This window comes from Tupaia chinensis, unplaced genomic scaffold (genome assembly GCF_000334495.1).
Source record: "Tupaia chinensis unplaced genomic scaffold, TupChi_1.0 Scaffold147038_1, whole genome shotgun sequence".
In the NCBI taxonomy this organism is placed as follows: Eukaryota; Metazoa; Chordata; class Mammalia; order Scandentia; family Tupaiidae; genus Tupaia; species Tupaia belangeri.
This window is the reverse complement of record NW_006206889.1, coordinates 2,438,303-2,452,198: the sequence shown is the minus strand read 5'-3', so window position 1 is coordinate 2,452,198 and position 13,896 is coordinate 2,438,303. Positions and strand designations below refer to the sequence as shown.

The 13,896-nt window shown below is 46.6% G+C and overlaps 1 protein-coding gene across 1 annotated transcript in view; it reads right to left on the bottom strand.

Moving 5' to 3' along the window:
- TRPM2 (transient receptor potential cation channel subfamily M member 2) overlaps positions 1-13,896 on the bottom strand; it is a 59,759-nt gene that overhangs the window by 26,704 nt on the left and 19,159 nt on the right. The window contains exons 10-16 of the mRNA XM_006169461.3: positions 11,979-12,081; positions 5,840-5,961; positions 5,262-5,615; positions 2,459-2,596; positions 1,504-1,633; positions 1,143-1,288; positions 240-352 (exon numbers count right to left, since the gene is read on the bottom strand). Coding sequence (XP_006169523.1) covers positions 240-352; positions 1,143-1,288; positions 1,504-1,633; positions 2,459-2,596; positions 5,262-5,615; positions 5,840-5,961; positions 11,979-12,081 — 1,106 coding nt within the window. The remainder of the gene's footprint in view (positions 1-239; positions 353-1,142; positions 1,289-1,503; positions 1,634-2,458; positions 2,597-5,261; positions 5,616-5,839; positions 5,962-11,978; positions 12,082-13,896) is intronic.

The window sequence follows — 13,896 nt, the reverse complement described above, 5'->3', positions numbered from 1 at the left end:
TGGGAGTGGGGCACAAGAAGAAGGTGGGCAGTGTGCCCCGCAGATTATTAAAGGGGCTCAGCTACCTGCCTGCTAGACTGTGCTCAGCCCAGGTAGGCCCTCTCACTTCCTGACCACATGCATTTTGGGATTGTGGCACAACTGTGAGGACACATGCAACTTGCTCCCAGTGAGAGACTTGGGAGAGAAGACCCCAAACCTCAGGGCCCCGCAGCCCACAGCCCGCAGCCCTGTGGCACCTGAAGGAGACTAGGCTGGTGAAGAGCAGCGGGAAGGCCAGCATACACAGGATCACACGCCACAGCCCATTGTCCACAGAGAGTTGGCCCCACCACACCTTAGTCAGGAAGGCCTGCGGACAAGGCAGCGTCAGGATTGGGAGATCACAGCCAGCACAACCCCTATGGGTGAGTGACGACCACTCTCACAGTCACAGTGCACTCCGAGCCCGACTGCACGGTGGGCAGCACAGGGTCGGTGCCCGCCATCTTTCAGTTGAGTTGAGAGGCAGGGCTCACACTTGGGCATCCATCCTCCCACCTCAGGCTGCAGGACCCATCTCCATGTGGTTCCAAGGTCTCCACTTGTGGGCTCTCAAGAAATGGCCTGTCTGAGCTCTTTAGGCAGAAAGGTGACCCCTCTCCAGGTGTCCCTAGACCCCAGCACAGCCCAGGACACAATGGAGCTCGATGGACATGATGGCAATATGAAGCCGTGCCCTGAGGAAATTCCTGCATCCATGGGGCATTTGCTGCCTGCCAGTCCCTGCTGTGGGTGCCGAGGCAATGCCAAGAGTACCATCACCCCAGAAGCTCCGGGAAGGACATGCTGTTCCATCCTTGGCCCTTCTGAGGCCTGAGAGAAAACTGACTCCTGGGCCCTAGGACCACCTGATGCTCCTATGAAGGAACCTCCTGTGTGGAGCTGAGCATACTCCCTCGCTGACCCTCCAGCCTCTTGCCTTTGCCCAGTGTTTGTTTTCTCCTCTACAAAATAGGAGGACAAGGCCTTCCAGGCTGAGCAGGCACATTGCTGAGGGACCTGGAACTTGTATGCACACATGTGCCATCTGCACATGGAGGCTGTGCCCATGCAAAAGCCCTGCAGGCGTCTAGTTCTGGAAGCATGCCCAAGAAGGTCACCTGGATGCCCCCGTGAGACACAAACTTCATGTCCTTGGCCTCCAGAGCAAGCTGCAGGCAGGTGGTCCTGCCCCAGGCCTCTGACACACGGACAAGCAGTTTCTGAGCTCTCTCCTCATCCTTCCGGTAGCACTCGGTGAAGACCCCTGGGTGGAGGAGGAAGATTGTGTCAGGGCTACAGGTCAGAGCACAACCCTGCAGGTGAGGCTGCCAGACAAAGGCAGGAGCAGTACTAGGCAGGGCCAGTGTGGGGTGAGTTCCCAAATACCGAGGATTCAGGGTGTCGGCATGCAGGGCCAAGACTCGGACCCCAGGGTGAAGGTCACGTGGCTGAGGCCCATGTCCACTCCCATGGGCTCACCAATGGCTCTGTGCTCATACTCGTCTGCCAGGGCCAGCATCTCTTCCGAGCTGTCCGTGTCCTGCTCCTCCTTGGATAGCTCCTTCAGGATCTTGCTGCAGGCCAGGGCTGCTGCAATGCAATCCCGGCTCTGGGGACCGGGAGTCACAGTGAGAACCTGAGGACTGAGCATGTTGTCCTGCCCAGGTGGAGTCCAAGAGACCCGGACAGTCAGGGCCACTGGCAGTGACTGTGTGTGACCCCTGTCTGTGCAGACACCTGGAGTCACCCTGAATTGGCATGTATTGCCAATGGAATTCCAAAGGCCCTGCCCCCTGCACCAGCCCATGGAGATGTTGCTTGCCTTGCAGAGTCTCCAGCAGACAGGGCAGACACCGCACCCACAAGACCCACCTGAACCATGTGGACCTCAGAGGACAGTACTGCCTGTCCCACGAAAGCCCAGTAAGCTTCTGCATGGACAGAATGGCAGAAGGAGAGTGTTTGGCAACATTTTTTTTAAGGGTCAGTAGGTGGTATGGTGGTTGATGCTCTGAATTCCCACATGGCCTCCCAGACTTGAAACTCACACTAGGCACACATGTGTGTGTGCCCAGAATCCTGGGAGGAGTCTGGAGGAGATTGTGGCATAGCTGACCCCCCTGGGGGGTGATTTCTCACTTTCTGTCTCACTGTCTCCTTCTGTGTCTCTCTAGTGAGTGCATGCGCTCTATGACAAAAACCGTGAGGACAAAAGAAAAGAAAGAAAAAGGAAAAAAAAATCTTTTGAAGTTCTATTCCTGCCTGGATCTAAGCCCTGGGCCCCCTGCATCCTTATTGGTGTGCAGAGCCCGCTGCCCTCCCCTACAGCCGTGAGCTAGCCCTGCCCGTTGTCGGCACTGGGCTCCCTACCTGCACTCCCCAGCTGGCTGCTGGTCCACACATAGCCGTGTCTGTTGAGAAACAGGTCTCATACCTGAGCCCAGATGATCTCTGCCAACTCCCGGCGGTTCTGGACCACTGCCCAAATGAGAAGGTCACGGACTGGGTCCATGGTGAAGGCGACATAGCCTGACGAGCGCTTATAGAGGGACCTCAGGCTCACTCCCTGCATCTGGTGAGTGAAGCACCAACAGTCAGGCCCACCTAGGCCTCCAGCACCAGAACGCTGGGAGTCTGTCAGGGTGCAGGTCCTGGCCCCAGCCTGATATCCTCAGCATTCTTATGCGTTTAGTTTTTAAATCATTGTTCTGGAAACATCTAGGAAGTGGAATGCCCATGTAACTCCTTTACTACTGCTTTTAGATCTGTGTCCCATGCCAAGCATGTCTTATCTGAAGGCATCAAATCTTTTCCCAATAAAGTAAAATTCTAGCAGTCTGTGAATGCAGTCATGGCTGTGGGCTCCCCGAAGGGACCCATTGCAGAGGCCCTGCAGAGTTAGCAGGAAAAAGCTACAGTGCCCCTGATCTAGAGAAACCTTGGCCCCAAACCAGGAGGACCCAGGCTTCCTGACAAATCTGTAAACATGTACTCAGGTTGCCTGGAGTCATCTCCCAAGGTAGAGAGCACCGTTCTCACACCACAGACAAAACTGCACATTCTTTACACCATCCCAGAAATCTCCTGAAGGCTGATCTTTATAAAGAAATAAGTGTGTCTTCCTAAACTGCAGACACAGTTCAGTGTGAGCTTCTGCTTTAGACCTTCCCAAGCACATTCCACCTGGGCACCTTTAATACACGCTGGATCAAGAAGAGCAGGCTGGGCTGGCTGTGGCACCTGAGTAATGCACTGCTCAAGAGAAGGTGGGTCCCACACGGCAGTGAATGTGCCAGTCACACATGCAAGTGCCCCAAATCTGACACACTGGAGTAAGATGATCCCACGAGGGGATCCTAGCGTGGCTAGATCCTATAGAGAGTGCTTGTCTCTGTCTCTCTCTATCTCTCAATCTCGCATGTGCTCTATCTTGAATACAGGGGAGTTTTTTTTTTTAAGCACAGAACTGTGATTGTATAGCCTGGGCTATAGAAATGTCTTTCTCAGGGTGAGCAAAGCTCACCAGGAAAATGGATACTTAGCAGGGACAAACAAAGATGATCTTAGCAGAAACAGGGAATAAAAATGGAAACAACCAAAAAAGAAACTGAGAACATTATTTTTTTAAAGGCACTGGACCCAGGTAGTGTAACAGGGGAATCTATAAGCCTGTAAGTAGCAGTTGACTCTACTCACATAAACTGTTCTAGAGCAGAGAAAGAAAGCTTCCCAATGGTTTTCAAACCTAACATAAAAGTGTTACCAGAATCTGACAAAGCGCCCCCAAAATAAACCTAGAATCAAAGGTTTAATCATTCCAATGCACTCTAAAAATATTAGCAATAGAATCCAGCAACATATTAAATGTATACCACACTGTGATCAAGTGAAGATTCAAAATCAGGAATAAAAACAGGCTTCACCGTAAGGAAATCTATTAGATCTATGAAAATAATGCACCAAATTAATAAAGTAAAGAAGAAAACAGTACAGTCTTTCGAAGCAGCATCTGACAAAACTCAGCCCTGAGGCTTTGTTCTGTATAAACCCTAGTGAAGCAGGAGATGGAGACTCCCTAATGCAAATACATCCACTAAAGCCAGCACCATCCTTCACACTAAGACACCACAGGGGTCCCACTAAGTAGCTCTGCAGACGGCAGCACCGTGATGCTCTTGCCCCCACAGTGCACAGCTGTGCATCTCACACACACGTGACCACACAAGCAACTGATCACACCTGATGAGCAGGCTGGGGCTCAGGGCAGAGGGCAACCGTTCTCCCTGTGTAACATTCTGTTCTGTTTGAAATGTTTAGAAAGGGACTGTTAGGGACAGAACTTATATGTTAAATTTTACATGTTAAAGCCTTAACCTCCGATGTGACCGTAAGATTTAGAAAGAGGTTAAGGCTTTAAAGAGGTAATTAAGGGACCAGCAAAAGCTATCGTGGTTAAGGCTAGACTAGACTAGACTCCCACAGGGCTGAGTGCAGTTCAAGTCCCAGATCTAGCAACTTGCTTTCTCATTTTCTCTCTCTGTCAAGTGCACATGCCCTATAGCAAATTAATAATAATAACCATACATAAGATTAAATAATTTTTAAAAAAGAGGTGATTAAAGTTAAATGAGGTCCCAGGGCAGGCCCTGATATAGCTACCATCCTTACAAGATGCAGGCAGCAGAGGTCTTTCCCTCCGCCACGCGAGGGCATAACGAAGGCCGGGTCTGGAAGGCAGGGCAAGGCAGGAGGAGAGGCTCCCCAAGAAACCACACCAACTGCTCCTTGGTCTTGGACTTCCAGCCTCCAGAACAATGAGAGAATAAATCCCTGTGATTTAAGCCCCTAGTCGGAAGTGTTTTGTTAATAGTAGCCCAGTCTAAGATAAGAAACATGTCTCTCTTTTAGTAAAGTAAATAATAATCTTAGGACCAGACAGTGGCATAACATAAAACATGACATTCTTTGAGGCACTCCCACATGGAAAGCTTCCTAGTTCAGGTCCAGAGACCTCCTCAAATACACCAGGCAACGGCTTATCAACGATCCAGGGCTGGTTAAAGTTGGGGGTGGATCCAGAACCCCCGTAGGGATGCCTGTTTCTGTCTGTCTCAGTTTCTCTGTCTCTCTTGCTCATGGAAGAAGTAAATAAACTTTTTTTTTAACTGAAGAAACACTAACTGTAAAAGTTAAAAGCTCCAAGGACAAAGCAGCAGCCGTGTATCACCAGCACTCACGTTGAGCTTGAGGTGAGGCACAGGCAGCAGGGCCCGTGACCGGTCGCTATGCCGAGGCCGGGGGTACAGCGGCTGCGTGAAGTCCCCCAGCAGCTCGCGCAGCACCTGAGCCACATGGTGCATCTGCACTCGGGGGGCGGTGGGCGCGCAGGCCAGACGCTCAGGCTCCTCGACCAGCACTTTCTGCAGTTTGCTGTGGAACAGGCAGGAGGGCTCCAGGTTCTCGTACAGATAGAGCAGTGTGTCCCAGGTGACAAACTCCGTCAGCTGCACACCGTTCTCCAGGAAGAGCTTCACAAACTCAGGCTTGTTGGAGATGAGGGCAGCTATCATCATGGGGTACAGATCTGAGGGCTGAGAGTGGGCATGTGGGGGTGACCATGGAGTTTGAACATCAGGGTCCCTGGAGAGGGGACTGCTGCTGTCTCAATCTGGGGAGGATGACACTTGCCTGGCCACTCGCTCCCTGGGCAAGAAAGGGTTGGGATCTGGGTGAGGCCACTGAGGCCTGTCCTTGTGTCTATGGCAGATTCTTAGGGCCCAGCAAGTCCCCCCACCGCAGTCCCTAGAAGCATTACTTTCCACTGCCACTCATCAGTGAAGATCTCGCTGCGGGCAATGTCCACACGATTCCATGCCACTGCCAGCTTCAGCTGGTGGTCCCAGTTTTCGTGGCCAAAGTGGTCCTGGCTCCTAGAGGCTGCAAAGAAAAGTGCACGTCAGGGGCCAGGCTGGGGCTGGAAGCCATGGCCCGCTGACTGAGAAGTCAGAGAGGGATTTTCACCGCTCCTGTCTCCTCATGACTCAATGCCATGAATGTGTGCTGAGTTGCAATTACCCTCCATGTACACACACCTTCGTCACAGCAGTTTTCGTTTCAGGGTTAGAATCAGAGAATCTTGGAGCCCTGGTCATCACCATTGCTCCTCCCCTGTACTCACCTTCTGGTCAGGCCGTGGCCCCAAGTGGCAGATGGGCACTGATGTCAGAAAAGAACCTCACCATTCAGAGAAGGTGCAGGATTCTGAAGCAGCAGGCATTTTACATCAACTCTCAAAATACAATTTCCAGGGCCATCAGATGGCATAGTGGTTCTGTCACTGACCTCCCACAAGGCTGAATCCTGGGACCCAGTCGCTTGAAAAGTCATGCCAGGCACATGTGTGTGCATGCCCAAGATACCAGGAGAATAGAGAAGGGATTGCAGCATGGTCATCCCCCCATGGTGGTTTCTCACTTTCCCTCTCACTGTCTCTCTGTCTCTCTCTCTCTCACACAAGCATGTGTGTCCAAATCAAAAGCTTCTTAAAAAAAAAAAAAAAGACAACTTTCAAAGACTTCGCAGCTTCTTTCTTGCCTCAAATGCCTGCAAATACTCAACTGCCACCACCACCCCACCGAAGTTTTCAGCACAAGTATTTTTCTGGGGTAGTTTCTATTCCTTCTCTGATTTAGAGAGAGATTTTTGCTATAGGGCATGTGTGCTTGCCCGAGAAGCAGAAAGACAGAAAGCTAGAAATCATACCCCAGGGGAAATGGCCGCAATCCCTTCTCCTCCATTCTCCTCTCAGGATTTTAAGCATGCACATGCACACAGTGTGAGTTTTTTTTTAAGCCACTAGGTCTGGGACTTGAACCGTGGCTGACTATGTGGGAGTCAAACAATGTAACCATTATACCATCTGCTGGTCCCCTGGTTTAACTTTTTTAAAACATGAGTTGTTATTTGAGGAAGAAGAAAGAGAGGGAACTTTGATCTTTGTTTCTCAGCACAACTCAAGTTAACTTGAGGTCGAGCGTAGATTAGCATCAACGTGTACATAAAGCTACCGTCAAAAAAAATAAATAAATAAACAGAAGAAAATATCTCCGCCTTGGGGTGAGCAAAGATTTCTTAGATAGGACAAAAAGAACACAAAACAATGGGACCAACAGTTAGTGTAATGGCTATGTCGCTGTTCTCCCATGTAGTTTACCATGGTTCCAGTCCTGGACCCCAGTGGCTTAAACTCATGCCGGGTGTGTGTGTGCACGTGCCCAAGATCCCGAGAGGAGAATGGAGAAGGGATTGTGGTGTGGCCATCCCTCCTAGGGGGTGATTTCTTGCTTTCTGTCTCTCTGTCTCTCTCTGTCTTTCTGGCGAGCGCACATGCCCTATAGCCAAAAAAACCTCTCCAAAAAAAAACCCCCACAAATCATAGAGGGGAAAAAGTGGTGAACTAAACTCCACTAAATGTAAGAATTTTGCTCTTCAATGACACCTTTGAAGAAAATATGAAACAAGCCACAAACCAGGAGAAAATATTGTCAATGCATATATTTGACAGGGGATTTGTATCAGGATATTACAAATATTTCTTATAGCTCAAAAAAAGGAAGACAGACAACCAAATAAAAATGGACTAAGGGTAGGATCAGCAGATAGTGTAATGGCTACATTGTTGTACTTCTATGTAGTCGACCACAGTTTGAGTCCTGGACCCAGTGGCTTAAACTCACACCAGGTGCATGTGCACACATGCCCAAGATCCCAAGAGGAGAATGGAGGAGAAGGGATTGCACCATGGCCATCCCCCCGGGGATGGTAATTTCTCGCTTTCTGTCTCTCTGTCTCTCTTTCTGGCGAGTACATGCACCCTATAGCAAAAAACTCTCAAAAAAAAAAAAGAGAGGACAAAGGGGGACAGGAGGGGGTGCAGTGGTTAAGGCATTGAACTCTCACATAGCTGACCACAGTTTCAGCCCCAGACATAGAAGCTTAAAAATCACATGTGCATGCGTGTGTGCATGCCCAAAGTCCCAGGAAGAGAATGGAATTAGGAATTGTGGTGTGGCCATTCCCCCAGTGGGTGATTTCTCACTTTCCCTCTCACTGTAACTCTCTGTCTCTCTCTGGTGAGCACATACACCCTGTGGCAAAAACCTAAAAAAAAAAAAAAAAAAAAGGACAAAAGAACTAAAAGACATTTCATAAAAGAAAATAAGACAAATGGTTAAATTTTCTATTTGTTTTCATTTCTTTTGGGCTGTATCTAGGATTGGAATTACCAATCTTTATGGTAAATATATATTTAACTTTATGAGAAACTGTCAAACTATTTTCCAAAAAGATTATACCATTTAACATCTGTGTCAGTCGATTAAATATTAGCCAGCTTAGTGCATGTGAAGTTCTCTCCAATGTGGTTTCAATTTGTATTTTCCTGATGACTAATGACTAATGATGTGGAGAATTCTTTATCATTTCCTTCTCAGATTCTTCATTTTTAGTGTGTGAAAGTGCAACCAATTTTTTTTTTTTTGGTTACACAGCTGTCTCCATATCCCTCCTCCAAATGTTCTTCCCCAGGACCCACTCCTCCATACACTCCACATCTGGCATTCACATCCACCTCTTGTGTTTGTAGATCCTTTAGCACATCCGTTTCAGTTATAGAGTAAGGACATTCAGTATATATTAAGTGGGGACATACAGTGACTCTCCTTCATAGCCTGGCTTGTTTCACTCGGCAGTAAATCTTCCCTATTCTTCCACTTTCTATCAAAAGCAAGGGTTTTGTTGTTCTTAATGTCTAAATAGTATTTCATAGAGTATATGTGCCACAGTTTTTCAATCCATTCAGCCATACGAGGGCATTTGGGTTGATTCCATGTCTTAGCAATCGTGAAAAGTGCCCCAATAAACATCAATGTGCAAGCACTTTTCCAATGAGAAATTCTTCTGTCTTTTGGGTAGATGCCAAGAAATGGGATTGCTGGATCATATGGCAGTTCTATTTGTAGATTTTTGAGGAATCTCCAAATTGTTCTCCACAGTGGTTGGACTAATTACATTCCCACCAGCAGGGTAAGAGAGTTCCCCTTTCACCACATCTCCGTCAACACTTATCATTTTTTGTTTTTTTAATCTTCGCCATTCTGACTGGGGTTAGGTGGTATCTCATTGTTGTTTTGATCTGCATTTCCCTTACAATGAGGGATGTTGAGCATTTTTTCATATGCCTTCTGGGTATTCGTATGTCATCTTTAGTGAGTGTTCTTTTCAATTCCTTCTCCCATCTTTTAGTAGGGTTCATCATCTTTTTTCCAAACAGCTTCTTTAGTTCCTTATGTATTCTGGTTATCAATCCCATGTTGGTTTTGTATCTTGATACTTCGCTGAATTTTATTACTTTTAACAATTTTTCCCCCTGTGGAATCTTTAAGGTTTCTGCAAAGAAGAACACGTCATCTACGAACAGGGACATTTTACTTCTTCCTTCCCAATTTGGATACCTTTTATTTATTTATTTATTTTTCTTGACTAGTTGCTCTGGCTACAATTTCCAGAACAATGATAGACAGAAATGGTGAAATTAGCCATCCTTGCCTTGCTCCTGATGGGAAAGCCTTCAATCTTTTACCCTTGAGTATGATGTTTACTGTGGATTTTTTTATATGCAACTTTTATTATGTTGAAGTAGTTTCCTCCTGTTTTTAGTTTGTTGAATGTTTTCAATATGAAAGGGTGCTGAGTTTTGTTAAATACTTTTTTGCACCCACTGATATGATCATGTTGTTTTTTTCCCCCCATCATTCTATTAATGCGGCCTACCACATTGACAGTGTCATACGTTGCCATACTTGTATTCTGGAAATAAGTCAGGTTCAGGCATGGTTCATTGTCCTACTAGTATGCCATTGAATTTGTTGGATAATATTCTGCTAAGGATTTTTACATCAATGTGTATAAAGAATATTGGTCTGTAGTTTTCTTTTGGCAGTGCCTTTGTCCAGCTTTAATATCAGGGTAATGTTGACCTCACTGAAGAAGTCCAGAAATTGTTCCTCTTTTTCAGCTTTTCACAGAAGTTTGAGAAGGACTGGTGTTATTTTTTCTTTAAATGTTTGTTAGATTGATCAATGAAACCATCAGGTCTGGGGCTTTTCTTTGTTGAAAGATTTTTTATTACTGATTTCACTAGACTCATATTTTCTATTTCTTCATGATTCAGTCTTCATAGGTTTCAGGCTTCTGGGAATTTGTCCATTTAATCTAGGTTACTCAATTTGTTGGTGTATAATTGTTCATAGTACTATCTTGTAATCCTTTCTATTTTTGTAGATGCAGTAGTAACGTCCCCACTTTCATTTCTGACTTTAGTAATTTGTGTCTTCTTTCATTTTTTTAGTCCATATGTCAAATTTGTTAATCTTTCCAAAGAACCAACTTTTGGTTTCATTGTCTTTCTCTATTTTTTTATACTTTTTATGTCATTGACCTTTGCTCTAATCTTTACTATTTCCTTCCTTCTGCTAACTTTGGGTCTAGTTTGTTCTTATTTTCCTAGTTCCTTAAGTTGTAAAGTTATATTGTTGGTTTAAGATCCTTCTTACTTTTTTTATGAGAGCATTTACAGTTATAATTTCTCCATTAGCGGGACCAGCAGTTAGCGTAATAGCTATATTGCTGGACTCCCATGAAGTTTGAGTCCTGGACCCAGTGGCTTAAACTCACACTGGCTATGTGTACATGCATGCCCAAGATTCTGAGAGGAAAATGAAGGAGAAGGGATTGAGGCATGGTCATCCTCCCTGGGGGGTGATTTTTTGCTTTATGTTTCTCTCTGTCTCTCTCTGTTTTTCTGGTGAGCACACACGCCCTATAGCAAAAACCTCTCAAAAAATAATAATTTCTTCATTAGCACATCTTTTGCTACATCTCATAAGTTTTGATGTTCACTTTCATTGGTCTCTAAGTATAATTTCTCTTTTTATTTTTTCTTTAATCCATATGTTGTTTAAGAGTGTGTTTCTCATGGCAAAAAATAATAATTTCTTCATTAGCACATCTTTTGCTACATCTCATAAGTTTTGATGTTCACTTTCATTGGTCTCTAAGTATAATTTCTCTTTTTATTTTTTCTTTAATCCATATGTTGTTTAAGAGTGTGTTTCTCATGGCCAGTCAGGTGGCATGGTGGTTAAGACAGCTGGATTCCACATGGCCAACTGAGTAGATCAAGTTCCAGACTCAGTGGCTTGAAAAACACTCTGGGCATGTGTGTGCACATGAGGGGAATGGAGGAGAAGGGACTACAGCATGGTCATTCACCTTGGGGAGTGATTTCTCTCTCTCTCCTTCTCTCTCTCTCTCTTTCTCTCTCTCTTTACTAAGTGCATGTGCCCTAGAACAAAACTAAACAAGTAAACAAACAAAAGTGTCCTATAAGGCTAATGTTCTAATAAGAGACACCAAAGTGTTCCCTCCCTCCCCCTCTCTTTCTCTCACCCTCTGTCTCTTTCTCCCCCTCTCCCCACCCATCCCACCTGAATATGCACTGAGACAGAGCCATGCAAAGCCATAGCAAGAAGGTGGCATGTGCAAAGCACGAAGAGGCCCTCAGCAGGCCTGATCATGCTCTGATTTCAGACTTGCAGTCTCCAGAACTATAAGAACTATAACAGTGTTGCCTTCACTGTCCTTCCAGGCTGGGTAGTGGGGATCTGCAGTGGGAAGTCACCCCGGTGGCATGCTCCAGACAGTATGGTAGACAGCTGCTTTGATTCCATTGAACTGGCTCTTTTCAGCTCCTTCTGTTCAAGCCACCCCTGACCAGAACATCTGATCACATAGGCACGAGGGGGTGGGAGTACTCTGGCACCTCTGCTAGTACTCAGAGTCCTGAGTGCCTGCACTCGGGTCCCCCCCAGTTCTCCACTGTCCTTGGCCCTTACCTTTTAGTAATGCCTGTAGGATGGCCACATCCACATCCTGCTGCCCATCCTTTCCTTCCCGGAAGATGGTCAGTAGCTGCCGTCTCCGGACAATGTCTTGGATCTGCACAAAACATATTCAAAGTGAGACACAAGTAATGAGCAAGTCTCCTGCCTCCTCTAGGGACATGGGGGTCTGAGGCCCCAGACACAGAGCCAGAGCCTTAGGCATAAGTTCTGCCTGTTCTGCATGGCCACAGCCACCTCCCCCCCACCCTCATATTGGCAGTGAAGATGAAACCCCATAAAGACTGAATACAGGGTTTATGAGTGATGTCTGGGGGAGTCTCATCCTATCCACCTGTCAATTCATCCATATATCATCAATCCATTTATCTATTCATGCATACATAATCTATTCATCCACCCATCTACTTAGCTATCTATCAGTTTATCTGCGCATCTATTTATCTATCTATCCATCCATCTATCATATGTCTATCCATCTGCCCCCCTACTCCACCTTTCTATGTATCTATCTATCCATCTACCCACCCATTCACTTACCTTTCTATTTCTATCTATCTATCATCTAGCTATACATCCTTTCATCTCTCCTTCCATCCACTTACCCACCTACCATTTATCCATCCATTCTTCCATTATCCACCCATGTGTATATCGATCCACGCACCTACTCACCCATCTATCCATCCATCTATCTACCCATCTGCATGAGTTTGCTTATCTTTCCACTTATCTCTGTCCGTGTATGTCTGCCTATCTGTCTTTCTATCCACCCATCACTTATCCGTTCATGTTATTTATCCATGTGCTTGCCAGTGTATCTATCCAGCCATCACGTAGTCATCTATCCATGTATTTATCTGTCTGTCTATTCACCCATCTATTGCCTATGTATCCATCTTTCCATCTGTCTATCATGAAGCCTCCTACCAGCTATGCCTGCTCCCAGTGGCTCCTCCTCCAAGCCCCTTCATCCTACAGCCAGGGCACGCAACCCACAGGTGCATCTTACCACAGGCTTCCCCTGGTCCCCAGATAAGCTTTAGATCCCTCCCCCCAGCTGCTTGGCCAGCCACTCCTAGCCTCTCTCACCCTCTTCCCATTCCTAGCCTGGCCATAGGCTCCATGCCTGTGTACATACTCTGCATGCCCAGAGGACTCTTCACACACCCCACCTCCATCCCTCAGGGTTGAGTTTACGTGGCAACTCCAAGATACTTGCTGGGCTCCCTCCTCAACCCACCCTCATCTACCAGCCAGATGTTTCTGAACTCAATCCAGCCTTGGGTTCATGTATAAAACAACTCCCACTCTTTGAGTGCATATGAGTAGATGCAACACTAAGCACTTCACATGTGTGCTTTAGTTTCATTGTCTGCACTTAAGTACTCATTATCCCTATTTTACACATAAGGAAAACAACACTTAGAAAGGGTGAGCAATGTCCCGGCCACATAGGTGTGATCGACTGTGTGTTGGCTGTGAGCCCAGACCCAGCAGCACTTCTGTCCATCCACTCATGTATCTATATCCAGAGTACACCCTTGTCACTACCCAGTGTGGACCAACACTCTGAGAAGGTTTGTTGAGGGGTTGAATGGATCCTGAGTACAGGCCTGGGGCCCTACTCCACTGAGCATGCAGAACAATAAATGGTAACCCCAAGGGAAGGCCTAAGACAGCCTTGGATAACCACATCCAGGGCCTTGGCTGAAAGAAAAAGAGAGAAAGAAAAAGAGAGAGAGAAGGAGGAGGAGGAGGAGGAGGAGGAGGAAGCAGCAGCAGCACCTTTCAATAATTCAATTCTAAGAATGGCCTGAGAAGCTGCAAAGAAGCTCTAGGGCCTGCCTAAACATCCGAAGCTATGGAGGAAGGAAAGAAGGTGGGAGGGAGCGAGGGAGGAAAGGGAAGA